Source organism: Crinia signifera, chromosome 4, assembly GCF_055691185.1.
Source record: "Crinia signifera chromosome 4, ASM5569118v1, whole genome shotgun sequence".
Taxonomy (NCBI): domain Eukaryota; kingdom Metazoa; phylum Chordata; class Amphibia; order Anura; family Myobatrachidae; genus Crinia; species Crinia signifera.
In genome coordinates, this window is record NC_139220.1 from 6,669,393 (window position 1) to 6,687,627 (window position 18,235).

General features: G+C 45.6%; 1 protein-coding gene across 14 annotated transcripts in view; it reads left to right on the top strand.

Annotated features, from left to right (window-relative positions):
- The window catches only part of CACNA1C (calcium voltage-gated channel subunit alpha1 C), a 319,991-nt gene extending 309,037 nt beyond the window's left edge, over window positions 1–10,954 (top strand). For all 14 annotated transcript variants that reach the window (XM_083180868.1, XM_083180855.1, XM_083180858.1 and 11 more), the window contains one exon: window positions 7,385–10,954. In XM_083180868.1, coding sequence (XP_083036994.1) covers window positions 7,385–7,678 — 294 coding nt within the window. In that variant the 3' untranslated portion in view covers window positions 7,679–10,954. The remainder of the gene's footprint in view (window positions 1–7,384) is intronic.
- Window positions 10,955–18,235: the final 7,281 nt, after the last annotated feature.

Sequence of the window (18,235 nt, forward strand, 5' to 3'; positions counted from 1 at the left end):
TTTAGGAGTTGCTGTGAGATTATGGATGGGTTAGGTGCAGCGTTGGGAGGTGTGGCAGAAGAAAGAGAGAATGGGGAAGAAGCTGGAGAATACAGAGTTACCAGAAGCCCATCACAGTGTGGGGCAGATGTATTAAGCTGACAAAGTGATAAAACGGTGATAACGCACCAGCCAATCAACTCTTAACTCATTTTTCAAACACAGCTGATTGGCTGGTGCGTTTTAACCTTTCACTTTATCACTTCACCGGGCTTAATACATCTGCCCCTGTTTGAGATACTACTTCTCTATCCGGCAGCATATTAGTGCACCTCGAATCTGAATGATAGGTTGACAGTATCTGTGTCGACAAACACAATGTTGCCACATATAAAGGTCAACATATTTTTTCTTCTTTTTTTTGTAACTTTTTCATACTTTCATGTGGACTTCGATTGGAAACGGTAATATCGAGCACATCTGTAGCTCAGGTGTTGACACAGACAACAAACTATAATGTGAAAAACTCATGTCAACCTTTGCCTGTGTCAACCTTTTTCCACGGTCCATACCAAGGGCATGTGTGCTAGTAGACTAAAGTCTACTGCGTCTGGGCGGGTCTCCAGGGAAATTGTGCAGTGGCCATTTTCCTGATGATTTCTCTGCTACGCAAACAAAATGGTGGCCGCGCCATTTTCCTGGTTGTTTTGCAGTGCAGCCGCTGTGTTCTCAGTTGAAAATGATAAATCAAGCGACCAGGTGCTGGGATACAATGTGTTAAATATGGGGACTGACACAGGACATTTCAAACAAAGATAAACATTTATTCATCAAAGTTACAATAATAACCACATGCAAATAAGCAACCAAATAACAAGTTAATACTCAGCTGTTATCTGAGATGTTGTAAGATCTGTCCAGGATGGTTGTCATCAGAAAAGTAGTTTAAAGAATAAAAGTCCAGTCGTCCTCAGGGTCCCTCTTAGTAACTCTACTGAGTTATTACACTGAGGTGGATTAGAAATCTCTATGTCCGCTGCAGACAGACCTAACTTCAGGAACTCCCACTATATAGAAGTCTCTAGGCTTTATACCCATCCTGCAGCAAATATCCTAGTATTGTCTTAAAAGATATTGCTGGATGTAGCAGTCTGCACACATGATATACATTATCCCAAAATGACAAGGTTCCCGTTCACAGAGTTATGGACACAACAGCCCAAACAGCTTACTAGACGGTTTCGATCAGACATACTGATAGCAGGAACATATATTTATTATAATCATATAAATAGATTTTTTGTGCCAGCGCTGGCTGAGAAACACACACAAGACGGTATATCAATTATCGATTTTTACTGAATAATTCACAATACATAAGGTAACATGTAATCTACAATACAATGACAGATATTAAAAAAATTAAATTAAAAAGTTGGAATTAAAAATAAATGAGATGACTAAATATAGGGCTCAGTCTCACAATCAATTTTAGTGGTAAAAAGACAAAGTTAAAAAGTCATGTGTCAGATGAATAGGGGAATGTAAACATTACCATCCTTGATCTTCCTCATAGATGTTTATAGAGGGAATTGTAATCCAAAGGTTTTTGGTTAAATGGACCAGTTCTTCCAAGGGCTGTATACTTTCAAGGGGTCAAGACTCGCTTATTGTGGCTCACCGATTGAATTAGGGATTGGGCTACATCCCACGGCCTCAGCGTTTCCCAGGATTCAGTTCAGCGTGGTGGGCTCTTGAATGGAGAGGTGGGTTGGTCTCCAAGATAAGGAATCCCCTTTCAACTGACCAATAAAAGTGCTCAACGCGTTTCCCCGGATTAGTAAATGTTTTGACTGTGTCCACAGTAGCTGGTTTTATACCACTATAGAGATCGAATTAGTTGTCTCACCTGAGTGAGTACCGCACATTGTTACAGCATAAACTTGTAAAACATATTTTAATACATAAATATATAGTTATATAAGGAGGCAGTCCTACAATATTCATAAATCTAGCAGAAAAGCAGAAAAGATCATTTTATAAAGAGCAGAATAATACACAATCATTCACACCTGTAGTGTGATAGGTCGGATCAAACATGTGACCCGGAAGTGCCAGAGCATGTTTATATAGGTACAATACATCCCAAGCTGCAAGAGATCCAAACGGCCACCGCCGATTGCCAGTATATGCGGTGAGGGCAGCAGGATCCCCGCAAGACTCAGAGCCAGCGCCTCTCCTGTTGCCCGGCGACAAAGTCAGGTCACGTGACTGATCAGCAACCCGGAAGTGCGCCGGGGTATATGAGATGATCACCCGCATTGCCTGGTGACGCTCTGCTACGTAAACACGCTGCATGAGGTTCTGAAGGAGACCTGTCCTGCGTACTGGATGAGCCCAGACTCCACAGATGGAATGTCCCTATGTCACATGACTGGGGGCGGGATTGGAGACAGACAGCGTCCCTAGTGCTGCCTAGCAACAGAAGTTAGTATCATATTCGAAAACTCATTCAATGTAATTAATTTAACCGAGAGGTAGTTGTCTGATACATTTTATAGAGACAAAATATGCATAAACATTATAACTTCAGTATAATTAGTTTTCATGATATACTGTCTTAGATTGCTATTCAGCCATATTTTCAGATTATAATATATAAAATACACGGATGATATTGAATTAATATAATGATGACATTAAAGTGTCGGATAGATGATAGAATTCAGAACATATTTAAAGAGAAATATACATATTTAAATTGTATATATATGTTATTATAGCAGATTGAAATATGTACGTGTACAGAAAAATGTATGTATGTGTATAAGGAAAAATACACTCACATATTATGAACAAGAAAAACGACCAAGGAAAAACCCACACAGAAAAATGTGCTTATGGTTTATCTATAAGACTGCATTTAATTCAATAGTCTCATTCAAACCATTGGGGTGGAGTCAGTAGCGCACGCAGGGGGGGTTTCTGAGTACCCGGAACCCCCCCAGGAGTTTAAGGGACCTAGGCTGAAAGCTGAGGGTCCCCTCTTTCCATGGGTACAAGAATTTTAAAAATCGGCCCTTGGGAACCGGAGATATCTGACTTCAAAGCAGTGGTCCCCATCCAAGCCTGTTAATTGCTCTACCCAGTCAGATATTTCAGGTTCTGTCTGGCTTAGAGTTTTTCTGAGGGTATATTCCAAAATCTGGGACTCTCCCCCTTTGATGGACACTAGTAGTTTGTCTCTACTGTTCCCAGAACCAGAGATATCAGCCTTCCAGCAGCTGGTTACTGCTCCAGCTCCACACACCTGGTATGTAGTTTTGTATACTCGTTGGCAGATTGCTCTGCCTCCTGAACTCTGATCCCCTAGTTCCCAGTACCATTTGGTAGGTGGGATTCTCTAGTTTTTAATTCCATTAAAATCTAATACATCTATTTCCGGGAACTGGAGATATCCTCAGTCAAGCAAGCTGTCCTCCCACCAGAAAATTATGAATAATAAGCCCACTCCACTATACACCCCTCCTCTGCATATTAAACATCCTCTAACACCCTGGAAGTTATGTATCAGGGCCCCTTCATTCAGCCCAATGCCCCCTTCTCCCACCCAATCTCCCATCTGTGCAGTAAAGGGGTAATTAGTGGAAATTACTGATCCAGGCCCTACATGCTGAGCGGTTGATATAATACCTACCACCCGCGGGACATCAAAGCTTCCCCCACCCCTACCGCCGGAGGATCGGTAGGGGCATCAATACATTGCTATGCCCAGGGGTCTACACTGCTGTTGACGTCCCTGTATGTATGTTAATTATTATTATTATTTATATACATTTGGTCTATCTATAATACTTTAACTGACCCGGCATATACTGCCCCTCTGGAAACCCCCTGCTGAAAATCCTGCGTTTGCCCCTGCGAGTGAATTGAATTTCAGGGTCCAGAAAACTTCTCTCCTACAAAGTAGATTAAATCTGTCCCCTCCCCTTGGGGTATGAGATATTTGTTCTAAACCCACTATTGTGAGACAAGTAGGATCGCATTGATGTTGTAGTTATAATGTCTGGACACACTATGTTTCATATTTCCCTTTTGTATATTCCTACGATGTTCCATAAATCTGGTATGTAGTGCCCTCGTTGTTCTTCCGATATATGGTCAATTGCATCCACATTTTAATAAATAAATAATATATTGAGTCACAGTTTACAAATGACTTAAAATAATAGGGAGGCTCTGAAGGTGATATGTTTATTGACAAGGTGCATCTCGGAATGTACGGGCACCTTGTTTTACCACATCTGAAAAAAAACATTTGGTTTTGTGGTGAGACAATTTTTTTCTTGTTTTTTTAATTGTATTTGTTGGTTTTTAATTTTTAAGATGGCTAGGAGCCAGTATCGTTTTTAGTGTTCTGTTTTTCTTGTATATAATTAGTGGCTTCTTAGGAATTAGGAAAAAAAAAGGCAGCGAAAGCTGTTTAGAGGGCTGGTCGTGGTTGTTTGACTCAGGGTGAGCTGCTGCAACTAGGGACTAGTCAGGTCCCTGGTAGGATGTACAAAGAAAAAGGAGTTGTTGCAGCGCTCTCAAATTTTAATGAGTAATTAATTCTCAATAATCATAAAATTTAATAACACATGACATACAGTAAAAATAATAAAAACAACAAGTGGACCAATTGATATGTGGAGAATATAACCTGCTCTGGTAGACAACCAATTTGAGGAGGGCACTGGAGTCCAATTTGAAGTCCCAATTTGTAATCCCAATACGTCGCTGGAGGTGTCCCTGTCCAAATCGGAGAATGTTGCTTGTAGGGATCCTCTCTAAGGTGCGAGTTAGTGCAATGGGAAGAAGGGTGAGGTACTCCAAGAAATATAACTGAGCCGTGATCTTTTACCCCAATCCGGATTTGTGCTGGGAGGCTTAGGTTGTAAAGTGCTCTGTGCCAAGGAGATAAGGTGCTCCAAACAAATATAAAAGCGGTTGTGGGGTCCCAGAATAATTCAGCAGGTGAAGTATAAAGTCCACAGAGGGTCCAACCTGGTCACCAACGCGTTTCGCTGTCACTAGGGACAGCTTTATCAAGCACCTTGAGTGCATTTAAGACGCATGAGTTGCCCCTTAGGAATATTTGTTTTCAATGGGGCATAATGTGCACTTTTAAAATGAACAAAGGAGTTAGTGTTAACCGGTTTAACATAGTTGGATGGTGTAATCATATTACCTTTGATCTTTAGGGTCACGACCAGGAGGTTCACAGTTTCTAAATCAAATGTGTGAGTGAAGGTTAAATTATAATCATTACAATTAAGTGAATTGACAAACTGTGTAGATGATTGAAAATCCCCCTCCCAAATTATAATCAAATCATATATGTAACGGCCATAGAAGACCAAGCTTGCACCCCAGCTGCCGCCCCACACATGGGTCTCCTCCACCTTAACCATGTAAAGGTTGGCATAGCTGGGCGCGAACCTGGTCCCCATGGCCATCCCCATCACCTGTAAATAATAAGTGCTGTGAAAAATAAAATAATTATGGGCCAAAATGAAAGCAATACTTTGTAGCATGAATTCCTTATGTTCTGCCCCTAGTATGTCATCCAGATTTAATCTCCGCTGTATCACTTCACAACCCAATTGATGGGGAATGTGGGTATACAGGGCATTGACATCTAAGGTTAAAAATGCATATCCATCTCGCCACGGTATTGATTGAATTTTGGAAAGGAGGTCTGTGGTATCTCTAATATGAGATTTTAGGGTTAGAACATAAGGTTGCAAAAAATGGTTAAAATATTCAGATAAATTAGCTGTGAGGGAACTAACACCAGGAACAATAGGGCGCCCAGGAGGTAAAGAAGGTGATTTGTGTATTTTGGGAAGAAAATAAAACGAGGGAGTGATAGGATGTGACGGTAACAGGAATCTGTGTTCATCCCTGGACGTGACCCCCAGATCCAACACCTTGTCTAACAAAGCTCTTAATTTCAACAGATACATTTTTGTAGGATCATTTTTTAGGATAGTATAAAATCTTGTATCAATTCGCCTCTTCTAGATAATATTGTCGAGTCATAAGAACAATTGATTTTTGTTTTTAATTTCTATATCTATCAGGATTTCTGGGGGTTGAATCTGATTTTATTTCCCTTGATCTCTGTGGTGTATTTTCTCTACTATAAGTATTAGTCTTGTTTAGTTTTGTGCTATATGACCCGACGCTATTATTTTTATAGTCCTAGAGATCGCGTTCACTCTTCTTTTGTTTAGAGAACAATCAAATCTTTCTCAAATTTCAATATTTTATCACTCGTAGTTTTGTCTCTCTCTGAGAAACCCTGCTCAGTTTTACATTTATCGAATGATTTTTTCACACCCTCGATCTCTTTCTCTAAATGATGCACCTCATTCATTCTAAATTTTACTATGAGTTTTATCAAAGCTATAGAGCATGAGTCCAGGAGTTGGTCCCATTCTTCTTGAAATTCAGGGCTATCTTGAAAGATAGAATTCTTGAATAGTCTCAGTCCCCTAGGGATCACATTCCCCTATTCAACTGACACATGACTTTTTAACTTTGTCGTTTTACCACTAAAATTGATTGTGAGACTGAGCCCTATATTTAGTCATCTCTTTAATTTTTAATTCCAACTTTTTAATTTCAATTTTTTTTATATTTTTCATTGTATTGTAGATTATATGTTACCCTATGTATTGTGAATTATTCAGTAAAAATCGATAATTGATATACCGTCTTGTGTGTGTTTCTCAGCCAGCGCCGGCACAAAAAAATCTATTTATATTCCTATATCATTAGGGACTGACTATCCCTAGTGCTGCTAATTGCGCACCACACATTCCCCTTCTTTCTATTTACTATGGTCAGTTTGCCTAAACACTGGCTACACTTCCCACTCACCTTATCGTTCGCACCAGGTCAAAGGTAAAAGACAGCTGGTATTTAAAGTGGAGCTATATTTCTAACTGCTGGCTATATGTCTGCAAAAGCACTAATCCTAAAAAAAAGTACAAATACAAAGCAATTTGGTTATATGTATACAAAATGGAGTTGTTATATGAACAAAATGGCGTCCAAAACTACGTAAAAATATCACCCTATACACACTGCTGACGAGGGAGAGGGGTGAGTATAGAAGAAATGAGTGCAGGGTTTGTGGCGTGGGCCCCCCTAGACCCAGGAGCCACGTACACAGTATACAATGGTTGCGACAGAGTCAACGCCACTGTAGAGTACCCCTGCTGTTGAGTATTTTGTACAAAGAGCCCAAAACTTGTTTTCTATTGATATTTCCTCCTGCAGTAGATTCTCGCACTCACCGGTATCTCTCTTCTCTCCGCATATGCCGCGCTGGTTCTGCCCACCCCATCGCCTGAAGGTGCTGATCTCAGAAGGTTTGGCGCAGTTCGCTCAGGACCCCCGCTTCCTGCAGGTAGCGACGCATGAGCTGGCGGACGCCTGTGACATGACGATAGAGGAGATGGAATCTGCCGCTGACAGCTTCTTGAATGGCAATCCCAGCCCGAACGGGAAGCTCTCACCTTTCTCCAAACGCAGGGACCAGGGGCTGGACTGCGCAGGGGGTGGGTCGGAGGAGCCGGGACACTCACCAGGCTGCCCGAACAGTGAGGGCGAGCAGGACGACTGTCGAATATACGTGAGCAGCCTGTAGCCGGCGGACCTCAGACGGATGAGAGCTGCGGTTCCGCCACTGTCAGAGGGTGGATGTTTCGGAGGAGATTTTGTGCTCCTTGTTTCGGTTACTTTATCTTTTTTTTTTTTTTTTGGGTGTTCCTAATGAGTTTGTTTCAGAAGTGCCTCACTGTTCTCGTAACCTGGAGTGACCAGAACAGAGTTTCTCATTCATTTTAGTTGGGGCGGGAGGGAAGGGGGGCACCTGGAGCTGACGCTCTGCGTCTCGGGATCTGAGAACTGGCTAGAATCCCTTGGAGGGTCTGCCGGCATCCTGGAAAAGATCCTTCAACTAGAGGATGTGTCCGAGGGGGAAGAGGTCTCGCGGGCATTGCTGATAACCACTGTAATCTTCCTTGCACTGACTGTCTGCGTTGTTCCTTAATGGGAATCTCACCCCAGGATAAATTGGCAAATCCCTGCAACCAACACGCATTGTCTATGCCCATGTAATACCATGCAGCTCTGTCCGTGCCGCAGACCCCTCTGAATGCTGACCTCATGGTGCGGTTATCATGCTCAGCTGTTGTCCCTTATCGTATTGTGATTGACCGTCCACAATGGATGATGCAGCAGGAACGTCTGAGATGCAGAATTGCAGCACCACTATTGCTGGGGTGGTAAATGCTTTAAGTCAACATTTACGGAGGACTAAAATCCTTTTTAAATGTTCTCTTAGCCCAGTGTTTGCCTAGAATTTAATGGCAAATGCAGACCAGCCCATCCCATATCTCTGTAACACCTATTGGGTTGATAGAGGTTTGTTTTATTACATGGTCCCCGTGCACTTCATTGAATGGTAAAGCAGACAGCGCCACCTGCATGCAGTCATCCGGTACTGCATCCAATTGGTCAATGCTCTTAATGTTTTCCTAATGATTGAACATGGCTGTATATCTGTTTTTATCTCACCTACTACTGATCCGAGAGGATTGAGCGTTGTGCCGATCTTTAGTAACCTGACACCAATGTATTTTATCTCCACATTATTATTTTATTTTTTATTTATTTGAGTAGGTCTGAGACGTGGTGTGTGTGCAGTGGGGAATACGGGTAAATGCCGCGCGACAGCATCCCGGATCTTCTATCACTAGTGGGAAACACAGGGCGGATGTTGATTGTTAATTTATGACCTTCCCTGCTCCATTCCCATTCTCAGTCTGAGTACTGCGGTAGCTTTAAGACCTGGCAGGGGGCACTCCGTACAAGGCTGGCGCTATAAGGGGCACTCCATACAGGCTGGCATGAAATGGGGCGCTCCATACTGGCTGACACTTTTAGGGTCACTCTTTACGAGGCTGGCACTATAAGGGGCACTCAATACGGGCTGGCACTATATGGGGCACTCCATACGGACGGGCACTATATGCGGCACTCCATACGGGCTAGCATGAAAAGGAGCACTCCATACCGGGATGATGCTTTTGTGGGCACTCCATACGAGTCTGTCACTATTATGTAAAAGAAAAGTGCAAATTTGTACTTTACCCAACTCTCCAGATCGGAAGAGGAGGAGCTTATACAGAAGTAGGCGGGGCTGTAGTCAAGTGGCATAAAGTATATGCAGCTTAATACAACAATTCTGTATAATCCCTTAGGCGGGCTGTTACTTGGTATCCCCTGGCCCATAGTTGATAAATACATATTCTGAATGAATGAAATATTTGAAATAACTGAAGTCCAACTTAGAATATTCTTCTCAGCGTGCATAAGGTAAAGTGTGTGTGTATGTGCATATATATATATATATATATATATATATATATGTATGTATATTGCTACATTGCATTGTTAAAATCTAGTGCGTATGCTGCTGTAGCACCTGGGTGGCTGGGTCACCTGCCGTATTATGACATCACCAGAATGGGGGCATAAGGGCGCATTTTACAATGCTCGGAGAGTGGAGTTATTTATTACTCCAAATCCCTATGTACAGTTTGGAACCATCCTATATAATAAAATAATAAAATGCTGCGCCTCACCTCTATGGGGGAATTCCATGGTTTTGCACGTCTAGATGGAAGTGTTGCTCCATTTGGGCGCACACAGCGGCCGGCGCTGACATTACAGTTACGTTGTTCTGTTATTTGACGGGCTGGGAACTAGTAAAACTATAAATGCCCCCCCCCCCCCCAGACACCCCAGGATCCGGACCCCTGCCAGGTCCCCCAGCCACCATGCCTGAGCAATGCGGGGAGGGCTCACATATAATTGTATGCTAATGAGGTATCCCCCCCCCCCCCCACACACACACACACACGAGTGCTGAATATCAGAATACATTATAATATAATTTGTGGCTGGTCATTATCGCGTGCGCAGTTCTGTATATATCAGCCGCCGATGTGGCGCGTACGTGCGTGGTACATGTGTGTTGTATTTTCAGGGTGACATGTCAGCGGAGACAACTTCCATTAGAAAGCCGTTTAGCAATGCACTAGGACTTGACAATATCCTGGAGGCTTGAGGTTCATAGTGCCTCGATGAGGATCAGTGATGACCTCTGTAGGTGCAGTACACGTATACGGGCAGCGCTCCTTCCCGGCATCAGTCCCAGTAGCAGACATAAACTTTGTAACTTCCTCGATTTCTTGAATTTTCCTTGTTGCAGCTGAGAGTAAGCAGAAGGAGGGTCCATGATGTCTCAGCCCCCCCCCCCCCTGCCGCCCCTCATCGAAACCCCCGCCGCCCCTCATCTTTATCACACAATATGCAAATACAATACAAATATAATCACATGTGGAGTAAAATGCTGTATTACTATGTGACGACTATAATGTACAGACCGCCTGGGCGATGATTCATTGCTCAGTATGATTTCTTCCAGTCACGTGTGTCTGTCTCCCGCTTCGTGTGCGCGCCGCTTCCGACATCGACCATTTCTTACAGGAACAGCCGGATCCACTTTTAATATTTCTGTCGAATTGAATTCATTTTTCTATCTTTATAACGTTGCAGCTGTGCCGAATGTACTCTGTGAAGTCCAGTATAGCTGCCAGTAAGACACACTGTGCCCGCCAGCACCTACCTACCACCCTGTACCCACCATGCTCCAGGCTTTGTACACACCGGGTTTTATAGTGTTTGAGTTGTAGGTTTATTTCTGTTCCAAAGGGTGAGTTTGTGTGGTGTGTTGCAGTGCAGTACATTGCTGGCATGTGCCACATATTAGTGCCACGCTTTGTGTCATTGCGCATTCCATTCTTTCATTGGCTTACCAAGCCCTCCCTGTACCCCAGCATAGACTATGCCGTACCCCTCCCCCCCCCACTACTACTACTACAGTTATAGGGAAATCTCTGCTTACACTCCAGCCTCTGCTCTCCTTGCTACTTCCACACAATTCCCAGCATGCCTGTAATACTATTCTATTACACCCTATACAGACATAGGACACTACACCCCAACATGTCCTGACCGCCGGCCATAATACATCTATTACACCCTATACAGACATAGGACACTACACCCCAACATGTCCTGACCGCCGGCCATAATACATCTATTACACCCTATACAGACATAGGACACTACACCCCAACATCTCCTGACCGCTGGTCATAATACATCTATTACACCCTATACAGACATAGGACACTACACCCCAACATGTCCTGACCGCTGACCATAATACATCTATTACAACCTATACAGACATAGGACACTACACCCCAACATGTCCTGACCGCTGGCCATAATACATCTATTACACCCTATACAGACATAGGACACTACACCCCAACATGTCCTGACCGCTGGCCATAATACATCTATTACATCCTATACTGACATAGGACACTACACCCCAAAATGTCCTGACCGCTGGCCATAATACATCTATTACACCCTATACAGACGTAGGACACTACACCTAGGAGAGCCGCTATGCCTCTGTACAGACATCTAGCGGAGAGCCGGTATGCCTCTTTACAGACACCTAGAGGAGAGCCGGAATGCCTCTGTACAGACACCTAGCGGCGAGCCGGTATGCCTCTGTACAGACACCTAGCGGAGAGCCGGTATGCCTCTGTACAGACACCTAGCGGAGAGCCGGTATGCCTCTGTACAGACACCTAGCAGAGAGCCGGTATGCCTCTGTACAGACACCTAGCGGAGAGCCGGTATGCCTCTGTACAGACACCTAGAGGAGAGCCGGTATGCCTCTGTACAGACACCTAGAGGAGAGCCGGTATGCCTCTGTACAGACACCTAGAGGAGAGCCGGTATGCCTCTGTACAGACACCTAGAGGAGAGCCGGTATGCCTCTGTACAGACACCTAGCGGAGAGCCGGTATACCTCTGTACAGACACCTAGAGCAGAGCCGGTATGCCTCTGTACAGACACCTAGAAGAGAGCCGGTATACCTCTGTACAGACACCTAGCGGAGAGCCGGTATGCCTCTGTACAGACACCTAGAGCAGAGCCGGTATACCTCTGTACAGACACCTAGAGCAGAGCCGGTATGCCTCTGTACAGACACCTAGAGCAGAGCCGGTATACCTCTGTACAGACACCTAGAAGAGAGCCGGTATGCCTCTGTACAGACACCTAGAGGAGAGCCAGTATGCCTCTGTACAGACACCTAGAAGAGAGCCGGTATGCCTCTGTACAGACACCTAGAAGAGAGCCGGTATGCCTCTGTACAGACACCTAGAGCAGAGCCGGTATGCCTCTGTACAGACACCTAGAAGAGAGCCGGTATGCCTCTGTACAGACACCTAGAAGAGAGCCGGTATGCCTCTGTACAGACACCTAGAGCAGAGCCGGTATGCCTCTGTACAGACACCTAGAAGAGAGCCGGTATACCTCTGTACAGACACCTAGAGCAGACACTGCCATTGTAACAATTCAACAAACAGTAAAAAGTTTTATGCAAATTAGTAGTAGCATCCCACCAACCAGTCCCTACAGAAGGAAGTGTGGTGGTTATTTAATTACTTGAAATGTAATAAATTCTTTCTACGGTTGGTTGGATGGGTGGGTGTTGGTGGTATAATAGCCCCTCGGTTTGGAGACAGAGTTGCCCCAGGACACTATCTATTTGCTTCCATTATTCCAGCCGTCCTGACAGGCCCCTAAACGTACCCAGAGACATTTGGGGACATTTAGCTCCTGGGTGGTAAATGTAACACCCCTCCCCCCCTTCCTCTCACCCTCCTTGCACGTGGCATCCAGTCTCCGTCAGAATGGGCTCTGAAATAAAAGATATTTAAAGGTTGATCTTTGGGACAAATGTATATTTATGTAAGATTGCATTTTTACCTAAGGAATGATGTTGTAAAAATGGCTAAGAAATAAAATTTATTTAAAAAATACTGCGTCCTATGTTTCTTGCTCAGCGCATGAATATCATGTGTCTGGCGGTTCCTGATGTCATTGGTAAGAGAGGGAGCCAGTATTAAAGAATATAACACCTATTGTGCATGCACAGGTCTCCAGAAACATAGCGCCAACCATGTTTTGGAGACACTGTGCCGTGGGACACCAGTGTGCCTTGAGGTGTTCTCAAGTGTGCCCCCAGATCTAGAGATGCCCAAACCAGTTTACAGCCACCACCACCAGTTCTACTGTTATTCACTCTTGTGTTCATGTGAGGGACAATGTATTTTTTTTTCCTGTTACCTGTGAGGGCCAGCGTGATTGTTTATCATATGGGGGCCAATGAGTTCGTTTTTTTTCCTGTGAGGGCCATTATTATTTTCCCTGTGGGGGTCTGATGGTGTGCCGTGGCGATTTTAATATCTTGTTTGGTGTGCCAAGAGTTGAAAAAGGTTGAAAAGCATTGCTATAGATCAGGGGTGGGGAACCTCAGGCCCTGGGGCCGTATGCGGCCCCCGTAGCCGGTTTGAGTGGCCCTCCCACCTGTTCCCAGGAGTCAAGTACAGGGGAATTCTCGCAAGAAGTAGGTAGTTATTGCGAGATTCCTCTTAATTAACCGCAGCCAGAGACTGTCAGTCCTATTCAGTGGCAGCCGCCAGAGCGTCAAATGGCTGCAGCAGGACAATTTGTAAGAGAAATTGTCACGACCCTAGTCGGCGATTCCCCAGATACGACAATCTGAGAATCGCGGCCACGTGACACTTCTACTGAGTATCCCAAGCGTGTGCGTATTTCACCACGATTCCGCTTGCCACCAATCAAAGTAAGCTTTTTGGACTTAGTCCGCGACAGCTTTGATTCTGCCGACACACCAAATTATGAGTTACAGGGTAGCGCCCTGGCAAATTCGTCAGAGGCTTGGGCTGGAAAACAGCAGATACCAGAACTAATTATGACTTTTTAATTAAGTGAAAACACTACAAGGCTTACAGTATATTACAGAAAACATAAGTTACAAGATATATGATTAATAGGTAAGTCAAACGTAAAAAACAATTTCAAAATAAAAGAAAATGGGAATAAAGAAACAAACCACTTCAAGGACACACAGCATGAAGCGGGGTTTGGAGTGGAAATCTCTCCGGATATTGGATCATTTCAGAGACAGGTATCGGACCCGTATCATCCCAAGGAAAATGAACGCCATGTCTTGTGAGACACACACTTTTAAGATTTTCAAAACACACACAATCACAGCCCCCACCTCAGGAATTTCCCTGTCCAGGGGTTTCCCTAGGATATAACCAGGGGCTGGCTAATTGACTTCCCTTTTGAAGATGAGCAATGTAGCCATTCAATCACCCCCCTGGGCCTCCTAATTCTTATCTCAAATAAGGTGTCCTTCTAGAGTTATAAGGGAATTGCTTTCCTGACATCTCTCTGGTCTGGGAAGACATTTGCCAGAGACCCTGGACTTCAATACAAGATTTATAGATGCAGGGGGGAAGGAGATAACCTCTTCTTTCCTGTTGAGGTTTCAAACAGATGAGCAAGGGTTGTTGGAATAACCTTTTTACCCACATAAAAATACAGGATGAGTAGATTGCACACCATATCAGAAACAGTATTGTAAACAGAGCATGGACTTCAAAGGAAAGAGATCCCATCTGCCTTCCTGCTTCACCCCCCAGTCCTCCCAACCATCCAGGGCAAAGGCAGGTCACTTTCTCCATTACATTTACAATTAGGGCAGAATGGCGTGGTACAATTACGCTCCTTCTGGCGTAAAAATGGCGGTCGCTCATGACAAGATGGCATCCAATCATGACACCTCCCCCTTTAAAGATCAGCATGGGAGCAGTAGCCAAACCGGCCACAGTATCCCATGCTGAGCCCTGACACTTGTCAGTGCCCTGCCCGACAGACTGCTGCAGTTTCCAGGTTAGGACCAGCGCTATGGGCGGGGTCTCCGAACTACCGGATTCTTGCTCCTCTTCCAGGAGACAGTAAGCTGCGGGCAAACAGGTGTCCCTGCCCAAGCCATCTGTGGGCACACTGATACAGTGGAAGCTGTGTCCCCTTGTGCCATCCTTGCTGGCAAGGACACAGCCCACCCCAGCTGTGCGTTGGACTCCTGGGCATAGATTCTCACCTGCAGCCGGCAGTTCCGTTTGCCATCCTGGGGTCAGAACCAACCTCTTCTGCCACACCCCACACAGACATTCCCCTGAGGTGTAGGCATTCCAGAGCCTCTGCTTGGCTGGGGCAGCCTTAAGAGGACTGTGGGACAATGCTATCAGGTGTTGTAAAGCACCTTGACATGACATGAGGTTAACAACAATAAATATGATACAAATCATATTGGCTATGGCCTTTCCTGTGTTTACCTCAGCACTACATACCATGGGACAGGTAATCCTGTCACCTTCCAAGAATCTCTTGTCCTGCTCTCTTGCCTGAGCTGACTGATCCCCCCTCCCTTTCACTGGGGGGAAAGTACACTCCCTCAAAGCCTTTGTGTGTGTGAATTGTGAAGGGGGGCAGGTTTCTGCAGGGGGGAAAACCAACAGGTCATTGTCCCCTGTGTTGGAAACATCCAATTCCAGCCTTTCAGAGGTTAATGGAGCTGAGTTTATCTGTGCTCCGTGGGCCCTCAGACCCTTCTGGTTACACACAGCACTTGCCACTGGCTCTATTACTGAAGCAACCCTCTCACTATACCCATGTGTATCTTTCACACTTCCCAGGTACGGGGCAGCCGCAGTGGGAGGCGGCTCACCTGGCATTTGCAGGCTTGCAGCCTCCATGGCTGTGGTTTGGTCACAGAATCTCTCCGTGATTGGAGGGGACCCCTTCTGGGTTCCTGTGTTCGTCAATATCTCCCTGGGGAACCATACCCAGGAGAATGTGGGGACAAGGACATCGACCACTTTGTCGGCCCTAATGGATAAAAGGGCTACACCTTCTGGGTAATGGGTGGCGTAATCTACCCCTATTGAAATGTACTCTGTTCTGGAGCTACTGGGCACTGCAAGGGGCCCTAACATATCTACAGCCACCCGCTCAAAGTGTTCTGATACCACAGGGAAAGAAATGAGGGGGGCCTTGCCCACCTCCCCAGGCTTCCCCACTATCTGACAGGTATGGCAGGTCCGACAGTACCAGTCCACCTCTTTCATCATACCTGGCCAGTGGAACTTAGGCAGGCGAGCCCCGGTCTTTTGAACCGTAAGGTGTCCAGAGAGGGGAATTTCATGAGCTACCTTAAGCAGACCCTCCCTATACCTTTGGGGTATGACCAGCTGACGTTCCGTAACTTGCCCTGGTGGAGTGTTGTGGACTCCATACTCTCTATGCAAACAACCATTCTCCCAGTACAGCCTGCGAGTACCCTGGGAGCCATCTGACTCCTGAGCTGCTGCTGCAGCCCTGAGACTCGTTATCAATTCAGTTTTGAAAGATCCACTTTCTATTGAGCCCTCAGGGTGTGCAGGGACCTCCTGCTGTGTGACTGTGTCCTGACAAGAAGAAGGGGGGTCTGTGGGGGAAGCTGCAGCAAGGGACACTCTCTCCCTATTTTGGGAGCGAGTAGTGACTACAGCTGCCCACACAGACCCTCCCCTATCTGACAGGTCTGCAGTGCACCCAGGACCCACCGGGTCACTTATTATACTTGGTACCACATTTCCCACAGTAGTGCAAGACATCACATTGTCAACATTAACATCAATCTCATAACCTGGGAAGGCATCCTGCACTACCTGCAAATTAGCCTGTGCATCTTCCACAACACATGGGACCCATCCTGCTGGCTTACAATTGGCCAGTGGTAAAACCTCTATAGCCTCAGGTCCCTGGGGAAGAATAGGGTTAGCTTCTAGCACCGCAACCTGAATGACATCACCAGCAGCACTCCTACCATTGGTGAGTGAGGGTGTCTCATTCCCAAGTAGATTAGGGCATTCGTTTAACCCCACAAACTGGCAAGGATTACCCACTATATCTGTCTTTAACTCACCCTCCCTTACCTCTACAGAAGGTACGGCACTATCACAGATCATCCCAGGAGTTTCACAAGAAATCACAACATTGCAATGTTCAGCATGGTTACATACTACCTGAGATGCATCATATGGTTCAGAAGGGTTAGCGACAGTGTGGACAATATTGACAGATATGTGTGGAGTGAATAAAAGTCCCACATCAGTAGTCCCACACACATTTGTGTGCATGCAGTCAGAAAGTCCCATTCCTCTTTCCGACATTGTCTCTTCCCTGCATACTTTCACTATGCAGGCAGCCTCTTTTTCCGGCAACAAATCTGGAGCAACGGATGGGAACATGCTGCTCACATCTTCCAGCAGTTTAAACTGGGCCTTGTGATGTGAGGTCTCCTGAGCAGGTTCCATGACGACTGTAGTAGGCAGAGTTACCTTGTCCTGGTAGGGCATTCCTGGTGAGAGCAAGCTGCTGACATCCTCAGCTTCTGCTTCTCCCAGCAGTTTAAACTGGGACTTTGCTTCCAGAGCTGGTAACAGCAGCTGTTCTAGGCGATGCCACTCCGCATCTACCCGGCGGCACTGATCTCTCCAAAATGGGGTATCCAGCTTTCTCCAAGCAGCGACCTCCTGCTGCGCGAATTGGTAACATTCTCCCAGCTCTCTCAGCAGCACCTCAGGAGACGCAGATGGACCCCAGACACGAAATGCTGCACGATACTGGCTGAAGGCATTGCACTCATCGTCCCTTGCCCTGGTGAGCTGCGTGATCATCTCCCCACGAGTATGGTTGTGGCAGGAGATACCTTGCAGCTGGCATTCTTCCGTTAGTTCCTCTGTGCTCATTAGGGTAAACACATCATCATCCTCCTCTGGGTCAATATACCCACTGGACTCCTCCGGTACCATAGGGGATTGGTACTCCGCAGCCTCTGTGACTGCCATGCACCCTCCAGTCTCCCTGGTACTAGCAGAAATGCCAGTCCCCTGAGTAAATTCCAGGTCCAGCTGGTTATCCACAACCAAGCCGGCATTTACTTTGCTCTCCCTGTGTGTTTCAAAGACAGGGAAATCCTTGTGATGCAGTCCATTGAAATTTGCATCCACTGACACAGGCTGCCAGCTGAGCTTAGCTAGTTCCAGCTGAAGCTTGCGATCTGCTGCTTCCTTTGCAGCAGTGGACTCCCTTTTATTAAACTGCATTATCAGTTTCAGCACC